The 13,641-nt window shown below is 48.0% G+C and overlaps 1 protein-coding gene across 1 annotated transcript in view; it reads right to left on the reverse strand.

Annotated features, from left to right (window-relative positions):
• Nucleotides 1-4,759: 4,759 nt before the first annotated feature.
• Nucleotides 4,760-13,641, reverse strand: part of CALHM6 (calcium homeostasis modulator family member 6) — a 9,064-nt gene continuing 182 nt past the window's right edge. The window contains 2 exon segments of the mRNA XM_006026170.2: nt 4,760-5,170; nt 13,315-13,641. The exon segment at nt 13,315-13,641 is cut by the window's right edge and continues 11 nt beyond it. Coding sequence (XP_006026232.2) covers nt 4,760-5,170; nt 13,315-13,641 — 738 coding nt within the window.

The following is a 13,641-nucleotide window of genomic DNA, read 5'->3' on the forward strand; positions in this document are numbered from 1 at the left end:
CCCCCCCCACACCTCCTGGACAAGCTGCAGCTCTGTCCCCCCCGCCCCAGCCTGCCACTGGGCAGCGCCTGCCCCACTCTCTCTCTCACCGCCGCAGGAGTTGATCTGCCCCTCACCATGCCCCTTCCCTCTTCACTCTCCTTCTACCACAACACAACACGCTTACCAGCTACATTGAGAGCAGTGTGGAGGAGATGGAGTGGGAAGCGACCAGCTGATTCTAGACACATCTGCGTATCTTGGCGAGCATGCTGCACTGTGTAAAAGTGAATCCATACTGTGTACAAAAATAAAGGGTCACAATTAATTGACCGTGCATAACTGAAACCATTAAAAAAAAATACTGTGTAAATTGAGGCCTGACTAATGTGATAATCTTACTGACAACTAAAGGCCAGATTGTCATATAGTTTCAGACTGTCATAGCATAGCATCATATACATCACCTCAGGAACTGATCTTAAGTATATTATGCAGGATTTAAATGAAGTCTCTAAGTAAGTCAAAACAGATATAAACAGTGTTTCTTTGTATTTAATGTCTTTTTCAGTTTACAAATAAAATCTTTGCAGGGTCTAAATCACATTCTGAATAGCAATAAGCAGTTTTCCTATCCTTTGAAATCTTTCAAGAATTTAGTAATGTTCCTACTCCCCAGCAGGACACCATTAGTATGAAAACCGAGAGACAAATCAGTACAGATTACTTAATATACACTAAATTGGGAGCCCTAAATTCAGATTCCTGATGTGATTGGGGCACAGAAAGAAGTCATACCTGTTTCTCCCATGTAATAGGAAAGCTATTTGCTGCCCACTTCTACTGCCCTAATTATGCACTCAGTATGCGCTACTGTCCAGATTCTGTTTCACTTATTAGATGTCTAAGGGTAGAAACAAGCATTGTATTTGTGACAAGAGCAGCTTCCAGGCCTGGTACTAGTATGGCCCCGCCCTGTTTCCGGGCACACCGCTCGCCTTGTTCACCTGCCTGCCTCGTTGGTAAATGGCTATGATGTAAAATAGGCAGGAGGCTGCCCTTTGTGCACCCAAATGACCATGGGTGATATAGGCAGACCAGGTTCCTTGGGTGAATTTGATATCTTTTATTTGCTCCACCCATCCCTATACATGTCCCATGCCTCACTGATGTCCCCCTGTGTGATAATACTCTGGCTTAAGGCCAGGCCAAACTAGGTACACAGTTGTATCTTTTGCATACTGCCCCCTTCTGGGCCACACACCACTCCCTTCTCACCAGGGTCTCTTGCACTCCAACGGCTCTTACCCGGTCTCTTGCACACGGCTTATCCAGGCCACATTCCCACCACCCTACTCAGAGATCCTTGGGCTTTTCTCTCCACCCCTTGGTTAGCCTTGGCATGGTCTTTTGGGCCTCTTCCATGACCCTTACCCAAACAGGACTGAGCAATTGCTCAACTCTGTGCCTACTTTGCCCCTGACCAGACCACTATACCCCTCTCTCAGGCCACAACCCCACCCCTTACACTAGGGCCTGGGGTCTTCCACCCCAACCACCTCCAGGGTCCAAAACCCTATGGGACTCAGGCACTTCTTCTAAGCTTACCTTGCCCCCTAACTCTCCTAGTAACCCACCCAAAGGTGGGATCAGGGGTTTAGGCACCCCAACCTCCCTTACACCAGGGAGGTGATCAGTCCTGGTATTTAAGTGGGGCTGCCATGCCACCAGCAGTCCCACCAGGCCTCCCTATCCTGGCAGGGTGCAGTTTTAGGTCATGTTGCAAACCAGGAGCCTCCATGCCAACCCCCTAGCTTCTGCCCTTACCAGGATATTCCAGGAGCAGGAACTCCACCAAGCAATGTTGCTCCCCAGGCAGCTACACACCAGCTGCTCTGCTTTTATAACAGAGCTCCCCAAAATGGCCACCTTCATCAGCCAGCTGGCAGCTCCCTTCTCCAGCCCTTAAAGTGATAGACAGCCAAAAGCCTGTTATGTCACAACATTCATTGCCTTTGCGAGGCCATACAAATTTTGGTGTGATGGATGTGCCTACACAACTGATCTGCTTCATTTGGCAATGTCTGTTTTTAGCCTAAGTGAACTTAGGTGCCTAAGTGTAATCCTGCTCTACTATGCTGAAGTTCCTGAAAAGTGTAACACACCAGCATCTTAGCCTTAAACTGAAGTCACAAAAAGCAGGTAGAAGATCACATCCATATTCTTCATTAATTACTTTTCTGGGACATGCACAGGGTGGAATAGGATCACACTTAGGTCCATCTAGGTGTCTAATAGATGGAATCGAATCTGGCTTTAATAGTTTTTACTCTAACAAGGTAAGTGCCATTCAAAGTCACTTTTCAGAGGAGGATTGCAATTCAAGGGCACTCATGTTCAACTTGTATCCTCAATTATGTAACATCATAATAAGTGCCCTTCTGGGTCAGATCAAAGGTCCATCTAGCCCAGTGGCCTGTCTCCATCAGTGACAATTAGAAAATACTTTAAAGGGAGAGTATATGAACAGGATACGAGGAGAGTAATCCATCTCTTGTCATAAACTTACTGCATCAACCATCCTTGATTTAGGGATGTCAAAAAATATATTCCTAATTGCTCTCTTTAATAGCTCCCAATGGACCTGTCCTCTATGACTTTTTCTAACCCCTTTTTGAATCTGGTTACTAATAAATTCTTACAGTATTTTAGACTTTTTAAGATATAACCTCCTTGACAGCCATTATTGTTTAGAGATTCTTTCTTAATAATATCATTAAGTATATTTATTTGCTAGAAATATTCATACTGGTAATGTGAAAAACCTTTCTTCATACAATAAAAAAGAACAGTGCTTTCCCAATACTCACTTTATTTTGCTTCCATACAGAAGGCAAAATAAAGCAAGTATTGGAAATGCACTGCTCTTTTTTACCCTGATTGTAGATTTGAAGTGTGCTGTTGCTGATTCAGTGGCCTTTTGGTCTCATGCTTTTAGCAAAGGAACCAGTATAAAATGTGTGTTGCAATTCACAGCCAATCTCAGACCACAGTAAAGAAAATGGAAATTCCCAGGAGGGGAGTTTTTAGTTTCATTATAATGGTACAAATTTCCCAGCATATATGGAAATAGGAATGCTTTATCTTAGTAAAATTCTGTACGAACACTTCATTACATTCACAGAGTCATTACTTACTGAGTGCTGAGAATGTAGCTGGTATTACAAAAAAGATCATCATGTTTATTTCTGGTAGCATCCACAAAATGCTTTCTGTTAACATGCTTACAAAGGGAATATTTCTGGCCTGGGGAACTCACAGACAAAAAAAACACAAAGGGGTCCACAATTTAATTACCCTTTCAGACATATTTTCATGTCAAATCAATACTAATATGCTAGGATACATTCTGATTTGTGTTCTTAAACTTTTCCCTTGTTCCTTCACTTCAGTGCTACCAGCAAATTCCTCAGTACGAATTCATTAGAGTGTTCCCTGCTCAGTGGTACAAGGTACACATAACACCCTCCTCCACTACTGTTAGTCAAAACCTATGCTGCTGCTCCTTCCTTTTTCAAAACATATTTTTCATGTAAAATGGGTATCTAAATTGCCATATACCCTGAGCTCTGAAACTAGCCAATGCAAGACTTTTTTGCCATTTTTTATAATATCTTATAGCACCAAAAAAAACATTGCTGATGAGATTAGGCTATGTAACAAGCCTAACCTGGAAAACTTAGAGAAAAAAATATTTTAAAATGGCCATCCAGAAATCTACATTTTATTAAAGACATTTAAAAAAAATATTTTTAAAAAATTGCCAAAAAGTTTCATAGTATCCTATTACTTAGGGTTGGAAGGGACCTAACAGATCATCAGGTCCGACCCCCTGCCCTGGGCAGAAACGGGTTTATTAGCATCTGTGATACCCATACCTACAGTTTTGCTGACAGTACAGAAACAAGGTACAAACTTGACAAAAGAGAAACCCAAGTGTTCTGACTGCACAGTTGCTACTGAGCCACCAAGACAGGGAAACATGTGGTTTCACAACATTGTCAAAGCAATGAAACACCTGTCCTGACAAACCATGAAGAAACAACTCAGCGACGGCGAGGCCTCTTAGAGTATACTCTTCCAGGAGTTTTGTTTTGTTTTTTTTTCTTTTTTTTTCTTTCCTCTCTCTTTCCTTCCTCCATATCAACTGCTTGAGAGGGCCAGAAAATCAGCTTCTTAAGGTCAGAGGTGAAAAAGGTATCTCACCACAATGAGGTACAAAATGAAGCTAACAACTCACCATGCTAACCACAAAATGTTCTAACAATTAGCCAGTCACAGTAAAGGTTAATCCAAATTTGGTCCTAAATTCCGCTTAGATGCGAATAAATTTGACCCCAAATTTAAGCAAAGTGTGCAGATCTTAGGGTTCTCATAGAAGCGTACTGCTGGGGGAACAGATAATTGAGAAGCTTTGCGGGTAGTGCACGACCGACAGCTTAGCTGATCTGCTCCAGGCATCATCTTTAAGGGTGTATTTAGAAATTGCGCATAAGAAGTAACAAGGCTTGAGCATGCTGTATTGGATTTTGTGAGTATACTCTGTTTCTTCTTCTTCTTTTTAATAAACAAAAGCTTGCTTCAAAGATCTGCGTGTCTATCCTAAAATAAGTTATACCACTCGACCCCTTACGGGTACGACAGCATCTTCTGTGGTCCACTGGGATGGAACAAGACCACATTTTAATACCTCTAAGTAGAATAGAATTTGTTCAGGTCATTATGGAACCTGTGTTTCAGCCTCATCCACAAACCCAAGAATGGGAGGGAACATGTCTCCTTCAGCCGATCTGATGCTCTCATCTCTCTTTGAGCTAATGTACTTGTGTATCATGCTGTAATACTGTTCTTTAGTATTAAAGGCATACAAAGATGAGATCTGCCACCAGGCTTTGTTGCTTGGAGTGTAAAATGGTTCTAGCTCAGTAGAGTCAAAGTAGCAGCTCACAATTCTTTCCGCCATCTTGGCTGCGTGCTCTTTGGCCTTGTTATCAAAAAACTCCTGTTCTTTTTTCAAGTATATTTTCCAGAATTTGAGCTGAAGAAAACTGATTGGAGAACGACAGCGATTGATGCATGTGGAAATCAGTACTAAAGTCATGAAACCAGCTATCAGAATCCATCCTAGAACCTTCAGGGAACAAACAAATGAGTTAATGAAGTTTTCAGATGGTTAGCAACATCCAAAGCATATACAAGTTAACATTGTTTTAGACAGGAGATCCATATTTGGGCACTGCTTGAAAAGCCTGTTCTCCATCCTATTTTATCTCTACAAAATAGAAGCAGTACCTAAGTAACTTCTAAGTGGGGGCATCGACATGTGCAATTAGTGCCATATGGGTTTACTCCACAGTAATTTGCTGCAGAGCAAACCAGCCTTGGACAGGCGCCTACATGTGCAGCCGTTTGGAAGCAGATTTGCTGCTCCTGGAAGTAGCTTGCTCCTGGACTCTTCCAGCCCTGCACCACCCCCCTGCAGCAGCCAGAGGGAGCCGGAAGCTATGGCCCCAGCTCCCTGCACCCAGGGGTGATCTTCAAAAGCCAGCCCCATGTGCTGCTCTCTGGCCACCTGCCTTTCAACCCCAGTTGCACTACACACCTCCAGCATCATGCTCAATGTGGACAGTTTTCAGAAAAACACTTTATTCCCCTCCACACAGACCCCATCCCTCTCCCTTCCCAGCAACAGAGCCCCTCACTCCCCAAAAACAGAGACCTTCCCCCATCCCTTTCCCACAGCAGGCCCCATCTCTCCTGAACCACAAAGCCCCTCCAACCATCCCATGAAGACTATGTACATTGTGCTCAGTGTGCCCTCCCAGGGTGGAGGGTAGTGGGGTGGGAGTTCCTAGGGGGCAGAGTCCAGGAACAGGTGCCCAGCACCCTGGCCTCTGAACACACCACCATGGATGCACATGCCACAGTGAGGCCAGTGAGCAGGGGGCTAACCCAGGGATGAGGGTAGCCACTGCTCTGCCAGTGCAGCCAGCTTCCCCTCCTGCACTCAGCAGTTTGGGCCAGCAGGGTCTGCACATGGTGCTGGCCCTACTGCAGGCAGATCCTGCTCCAGGGCCACATGGAACTAGGATGAGCAGCGGGGCAGGGCCCAGGTAGGGGGCTGGGTGGCAGGGGGGCTTGCAGCTGGGTGGTGGGAAGCTGTCAGGGGGCAGGAAGGGCTGCAGCTTGGGGCTGAGCAGTGGGTGGCACAAAGGCAACCAGCAGGGCCAGGATGGTGTCCAGCACCCAACAGTTCTCTTCTGTGGCCTCCACTACCCTGGACACCCTGGCAGCCTGTCACTCCTGGGCCTCCATATGCCTCTCCCCAAGGGCCAGGAGCCTGTCCCAGAACACCTGGTCTGCCCAGTCCCTCTCCCAGTCCCTTTCCCAATCGTGCATGATGTTCTCTACTCGCCAGGCCTGCGAGTTCAGAACACTCCTCCACCATGGTGACCAGCCAGTCCAGCAGCCAGATCCAGTCTTGGGTCTGCTGCTGCCGCAGCTGACACATAGGAAGGGCCTCGGCTGAAACTGACAGTGACCCTGAAGGCATGTCCCCATGTGCAGCCAGTGCCTCTCCCCTGCATGCAGCTGCAGGACCTGCAGAGCCAGGAGAAAGAGGCTGTTTGTGAGAGTTTGCAACATTTCTGAGATAACATGCACTATACCAGGGGGTTGTGTTCTGCCCAGCCTCAGATTGGGTGTTCTGTGTGCATAGGTGTCCAGGGATCATGGTAAGTCAGCCAGGGACCCCTGGCACAGGCAGGCACCAGCTGAGCCTGCCATCCCCGCTCACTCCACGGGGGCAGTCTGCCTTCTCCACCCCCTTCCCAGGCTGGAACAGGCCTGGCTCCTGGCAGCACCTACTGCCATGGCTCCAAACTCACTCTTCCCTCCCCACCACCACTCCTCCTGCAGGCCAGACTGTCTCCTCCATTGCTGCCAAGCCCACAGTGCCCAGGCTCACAGGGCCAGAGGCTCCCAGGCAACTGGGACATGGAGCTGGTGACATCCCCAGCCTTCGCCTCAGGAAGCATCTCTGGAGAGGCACCCTGTGGCTGCCCCCCCGGCCCCACACTTGCTTTGCACCCCAAGCATGACCCTGCTGAGTGTCCCAGACACACCATGAAGAGCTTTTTGCATAGACAAAGGGGTGCCTGATCCACTACACACTGCTGTTGCTGATCAACATGGTGCCCCAGGCACACCTGAGAACAGGGCATGGGACCCTGAGTTTCAATGGTGTGGCAGGAAAGCCCACACTGCTCCACAATGTTCACCACCACCTGGAGGGGTACCTGTGCCTATGCTACAAATCCCTGCACCCCACAACCAAGGACAACATCACCACAGGCATCAACACATTTCTCTGTATGTGAGAGGCCTGTGCCAGCCTAGTGAGTGGGCACAAGCTGCCCACAAAGTGTTGTACTGCCTTCCACCTCCTTGTGTTCTGTGGAGGAGAACTCCAGGGGCCAGGGGAAGCACAGCTAGGCCAGGAGGGGAGCGGGGCAGGGACAGGGGCAGAGGCAGGGACAGGGGTGGGGAGGAAAGGGGAAGGCCCTTCTCCCAGTGCAGAGCTTACCAGCTAGGCATGGTAGGTGTGCCTGTTGGCTTGAGTCTGTCCCTGCTTGCAGTGACAATGTGTGGCTCCCAACAGTGTCCTGGCATGCAGGGGTGCAGTGCCTGGCTCTCTGGGCAGGGACCCCTCCTGGGACAAGCTGGAGCTGCTGAGGGCTGGTGGTACCATAGCCAAACTGTCCTTCTAGGTTGGCCTGTGCACCCAGAGCTGGTGGGACAGGCACTCGCCCAGGCTGCTGGAGCTGCTGGATGATGCTGGGGCAGGGACCGTGGCGGGATGGTCTCCTAGTGCCCCAAGGGGCCCTCCCTTGATGATGTCTCATCGCGGCTGCCAGGCCACAGCAGAGGTTTGGGCAGGCCACCCATGCTGGAATATATGCTGTAGCTCTGGCTAGGGTCCTGGGATGTGAGGATCTAGTCCAGCTGCCACATAGAGGGCTTGGACTTGCAGGCAGCCCCCAAATAGAGGTTGTAGTTGCTGATGCTAACCCACTGTGTCCACAAGGCTTTGATCTTTATGCAACACTAGTACGCCAACCAGTCATGCCCATGCTCCTACATGCAACCTGACAAGCCTTCACAGATATGAGTGTTGGAGTACTCACTCCAGGCAAATTGGCTTAGGAGCACAACCTCACCCCACAGCACCATGAGGTCTGTGGTCCCTCCTGAGGACAGTTCTGTCCCCAGCAGGCAGTGTGTGTCATTGGGGATGATACCAGTGTGGCTTCCTCACTGGCCTTCAGGGGCTCCGTGTGATAGTCTAGGTGCTGGCAGGCCTGGGCAGGTGCATGCAGCACTGAGCACAGGGGCAATGAATGGGACAAGCAGGCAGGCAGTGGGGCTGTGCCGGGGCCAGTGCTGGGGCCTGGGCAGGCTGCTGCAGCTGGCCTGGGGCCACTGGTATGGGACCCAGCACCCAGAGGCTGGCTGCAGGTGGCTCAGGGCCCCAAAGTCACCGCAGCATTTTAAGGGCCAGGCTGGGGCAGGCAAAGAGCCTCCCCAGCCCCAAGACTGGAGAAGCACCAAGCCGTGTGACCCTGGGGCTAGCCTGCGGGTGGTCCCCTTGTATTGGGGCTGACTGGGAGCAAATTTGCTCCCAGTTTGCATCTACATGAGTGCTACTCTTCAGTAACTACTCTTCGGTGAATTTGCTACCTGCATTTGAGGTAGCAAATTAACCACGGACTAGATTAATTTACTGCAAAGAAAGCAACTGCATGTATAGATGGTGATGCTTTACTGCACAGTAAATTAGTCTACTGTGCAGTAAAGTGTCTCATGTAGACATGCCCAGTGGACATGACTACACGAGATGCTATGTTGCTGTAGCAATGAGCTATGGCGACATGCTTGTCCCTATGGCAATGTAGCATTGGCCAGCACTAGCTGCGATGCTGCTACTACTGTGCAGCAGTAATGAGCTACTGCACAGTAGCTTGTTGCTATTGTGCAGTAGGGTCGGAAACAACCCATGTGCCACCGGGACTGTGCAGTCCTGGCACATACTGCACATTTAGTACTTGCTTTATGTGCTCATACTGCTTTAGCAAGTACCAAATGACTGTGCAGTACCACTGCAGTTGTGCCTAATTTTTTTGTCCTCAAGACAAAGGGTGTATGAGGAACCTCAGCCCCACCTCCTATCTTGGCTAAGTCCTCTAAACTCTAGACTTTTATGACAAAGAACAACATATTTTATAACATTGTTGATGTGTAGGGGGTGCACATGGGTGCACATGCACCCCCTGAGATTGGTGATGCCGGTGGTGCTTGTGTGCAGTTGCCGCTTGCCACCCCCCACCCAACACTGCCATGGCTGCCTGCGGGAGCTCCCTGCTTGCCACTGCCATGCCCCCGCCGCTGCCACCACCACCTGTGGGTGGTCGCTGTGCCCCTCCAGACTCCAGGGGCACGTGTTGTTCATCATTTGTAATGAAGTCCATCTGTCAGGCTCCCATTCTCTGAGCAGGTTAAGGCTCTAGCTCAGGATATAGGAGATCTTGGTTTCAAGCCCACCTCACCCCAAGGATATTTAAACTAATGTCACAGGAGTACCCTGATTACTAGGGCATATCCTAAGCCTGACTGAAAGCACAGTACTCCCGTTGAAGGTGGTGTACTGGCTAGGCACAAGGGGAAGATTCATAGGGCCAGGAGGAGAGCAAGAAAGAGGAAGTCTGACTGTATGCTCCAGTGTGGCAGGCACTATATTGGGGAGCAGCATACTTTACACTGAAGTCAATCACAGATTTGGACATCTCGCCACTCAAATCCAAATCAGATCCAAAAAACATGTCTCCCCTTTATCTGCTAGTATGATAGAAGGGCTTGGGACACTGAATGAACAGGAGAACTGTGCACCTCCACATGTGAAATAGAATGACTCCCCTGAATCTGGTCATGTTAATTTGAAAAAGTGGCAGCTAAGTCATAGCCATCTTAGCTGCATGATATGGATCTATATAAGTAATTTCAGATAAATCTACAAAACTCCAGGGCTGTTATCTTAAAATTCTGGATTGAGGAAGAAACAAAATCACCTTGATTGTGTCTACCTTAGTCACAACTACATTCTTTGGAAAGGAGCAGAAAACATTAACTAGTGGAAGAGCTGTGGTAGGCTTCTGTCTGTCTTGCAAGACAATAGACTTATGTCAAGTGAGACATAAGCTCACTGAATGTAATACTCACTTGAAAGATAAGGTGAAGCTGGAGTGACCTCTCCAGGTTGCAAAAGCCTGGGTGGTGTAAATGGAGACACTGAGCTGCCTACATACCAACGTCCCCTCTCAGCCTTGCTGGTTTAATCCAAAGGAAAGGCAGGTACCAATACATTTGGAATGATCTTGGTCACAGGAATTGCCAGCCATTTGTCACTCTACTGGGGCTCTACTCCTAGACTGGCTGCTGACCAGGGTTAAAGAGCCCAGGTATCCCTACCATGGAATTATTATTGTTAAATGCAGATATTTAGGGGGAGGCTAAATTGGGTCAAAATGGCTGCCTGATATCAAGCTAGATATCAGGAGGCACTAATTCACAGTCAGGGTGGCTAGGAGCTGGAACCAACTTCCAAGGTAAGTGGTGCTCGCTCCTACCCTGGGGGGTCTTCAAAAGGAGGCTAGATAGACACCTAGCTGGGGTTGTTTGACCCCAGCATTCTTTCCTGCCATGGCAGGGGTTGGACTTGATGATCTGCTCAGGTCCCTTCTGACCCTACCAACTATGAAACTATGAAACTAGGTAAGTCAGGAATGGGGGACTAGTAGCCGGTTGGGGATCCAGCCAGCTGAAGGTGGCAGGGGGCCTGCTGGGAGATGGGGGGAAGCATGACCCATGAGGGGTGGGGCAGGTGTGACTTGTGGGTGGGGTAGGGGGCTAGTGTGACCCACAGGTGAGGTGGGTGGGGCCAACATGACCTATGGATGGAAGGGGGGCCAGAATAAACCCATGGGTGAGGTGGGTGGAGCTGGCATGATCTGTGGCTGGGGGGGTGAGGGTAGGTGCAACCTGCGGGTGGATGGGCAGGGCAGGAATGACTTGGGGGGGGGGGTCAGGCATGACCTGCAGATGGGATGGGGGAGCAGGCATAACCACCCCAGTGAACCTACACCCTCATCCCTCCTACCCCTCCCTCCATTGGGACTTACTTGCTTAGATCTGGCAGCAGCAAACACTGATAAAAGTGGCTGCACCCAGAGCAGCTTGTGGTATGGGGTTGAGAGTGCTGGCAGGGGGGAATGTGTGGAGCAAGGGACCAGAGGGGCAAAAAGCAGACCAGTATGGAGAAAGAGGAGTAAAAAGAGCACCCCCAGGGTTCTGGCCAGTGACCGGGTTTTCCCAGTCCTGGGGCTGCACTGGGGAAGTAGACAGAAGTTCCATGCACCAGTTTAGAATCACAGACTCATATAAAACTAGGGTTGGAAGGGACCTCAGGAGGTCATCTAGTCCAACTCCTGCTCAAAGCAGGACCATCCCCAACTAGATCATCCCAGTGAAGGCTTTGTCTAGCCATGTCTTAAAAACCTCCAAGGATGGAGCTTCCACCACCTCTCTGGGTAGCCTGTCCCAGTGTTTTACTACCCCCTAATAAGAAACTTCTTCCTAATATCTAACCGACACTTCCCTTGCTGCAACTTGAGACCACTGCTCCTTTTTCTGTCATCTGCCACCACTGAGAGCAGTGGTGCTCCATTCTCTTTTGAACCCCGCTTCAGGTGTGTGAAGGCTGCTATTAAATCCCCTTTCAGTATCCTCTTCTCTAAACTAAATAAGCCCAGTTCCTTCAGTCTTTCCTCATAAGTCATGTCCTCAGCCCTCTCACCATTTTTGTTGCCCTCCAGTGGACCCTCTCCAATTTGTCCACATCTGTTCTGTAGTGGGCGGTTGATCTAAATTGAATGAATCTGATACTACATAGATCCAGGTTTATCATCAACCAAGTTCTTCAATTTTCAGACTGGTTTGTGTGCATAGAACTTCTGTTCTGTTACAGGTTTAGACTGCCAGTCGCTGAGACCAGACCGGGTCTGTAAGTGTAAGGTCAACACAGGAATAAGCTAAGTTTAAATCAGACAGCCATTTTGAACCTGATTTAACCTCCCCAAATGTCTGTACTTAGCCGAAAATGCTGAAGTATTTGCTTTACTCCCTGTGAATCCTCACTAACTATGAAGGCCCTGATTTTTCTACAAAGGGGCCTTCTGCTCACATACTATCTGCGTTCAGCATTCTAAACTCCTCTTGCCATATTTGCTTCTTTGAAGCATGGCTTCAGTGGATTTAAGTTGACAGTGCTGACAAACGAGATCTCCAGAAACTGGGTTTTGCACCTAAAACATGGAGTATGTTTATAATATTCTAAGCTGACTGTCAGACTAAAAACTTGGTTTGTCCTCTTTTTTGTTTTTGATCATTTTTAAAGAGGACTGATATACATATTTAAACTACTCTAGAATATGCGTGTTAAGCTGTCAGTGATTATGAACATCCTGTTTTGCAGCATACCACAGATACTTCCTTTTTCACAGGCCAATTCTCTGTTGCTACTCAAAACCTTAGACAATCAACAGATTCCTCCTGATAAGTGAAGGGTCCATTAGCATGCTCCTGATTGTAGGAAAAGTCAATAAAGTGGATAAAAGGGAGCAGGATCTCAGAATACTTCTAATTTGAAATGGGTAGATGGTCTACAGTTAGAAAATCCTTTTATGTCACATTCAGTCCAGTTCTATAAATACGCAAGTTCATTCCCAACTTGAGAAAGTGCGGGTTTTTAAGTCCATGAGAAAGCAATATCTGCCAACACACAGCATGACAAAAAATTAGACCAAAATATAGACAATATATAGAAATACATGAAAACAGTAGAGGCAAATATATTACATTTATCAAAGTACTGTTCACCTCAAAGTATTCTGCTAACCATTGACATGAAAACAAATGCTAGAGAAAGAAGAATTTGCTTCATAAATGATAGAATCAGAGAAAATAATAGAAAAAAACTCAACTCATATTTCAGACTGGAAATTCTTCACATCAACCCATATAAGTAGAGTTGGCAATGACCCTATAGGAGCCTAGTTTTACCAGACTATAGCTGTTGCTCTTCCCTCACTCCAGAAATCACGCCTCACCTAAGCGTCTCAGTGAGGTTTAAAGCACTAAAATAAAGAATGAAAGACACCATACCTGAGATTGTGCCCGAAGGCTGGATAGTTCATTCTGCAGCTCTTTGGAGAGAGTCCCACTACAAGGGATTTGGGCTACCTGCTCACGGCACTCAGGGCCATGCTCTTTACACAAGTAATTTTGCAACTTGCTACTTCCACTCACTGCACACTCATAGAAGCTGGCACCCAGCAGGGCCACAGCAATCCAGGTGAGTGGGGCCACAGCAGCACTTACAGTTGACAGCCATAACACTTGGAGGCAGCATAAAAGATGCCCAGGGCTGCTGCAGCTACACCTCTTGCCTGAGGCACAACAGCCAGTGAGCAATCTCCAGGTCTTTGTGTT

Source organism: Alligator sinensis, unplaced genomic scaffold (assembly GCF_000455745.1).
Source record: "Alligator sinensis unplaced genomic scaffold, ASM45574v1 scaffold38_1, whole genome shotgun sequence".
Lineage (NCBI taxonomy): Eukaryota > Metazoa > Chordata > Crocodylia > Alligatoridae > Alligator > Alligator sinensis.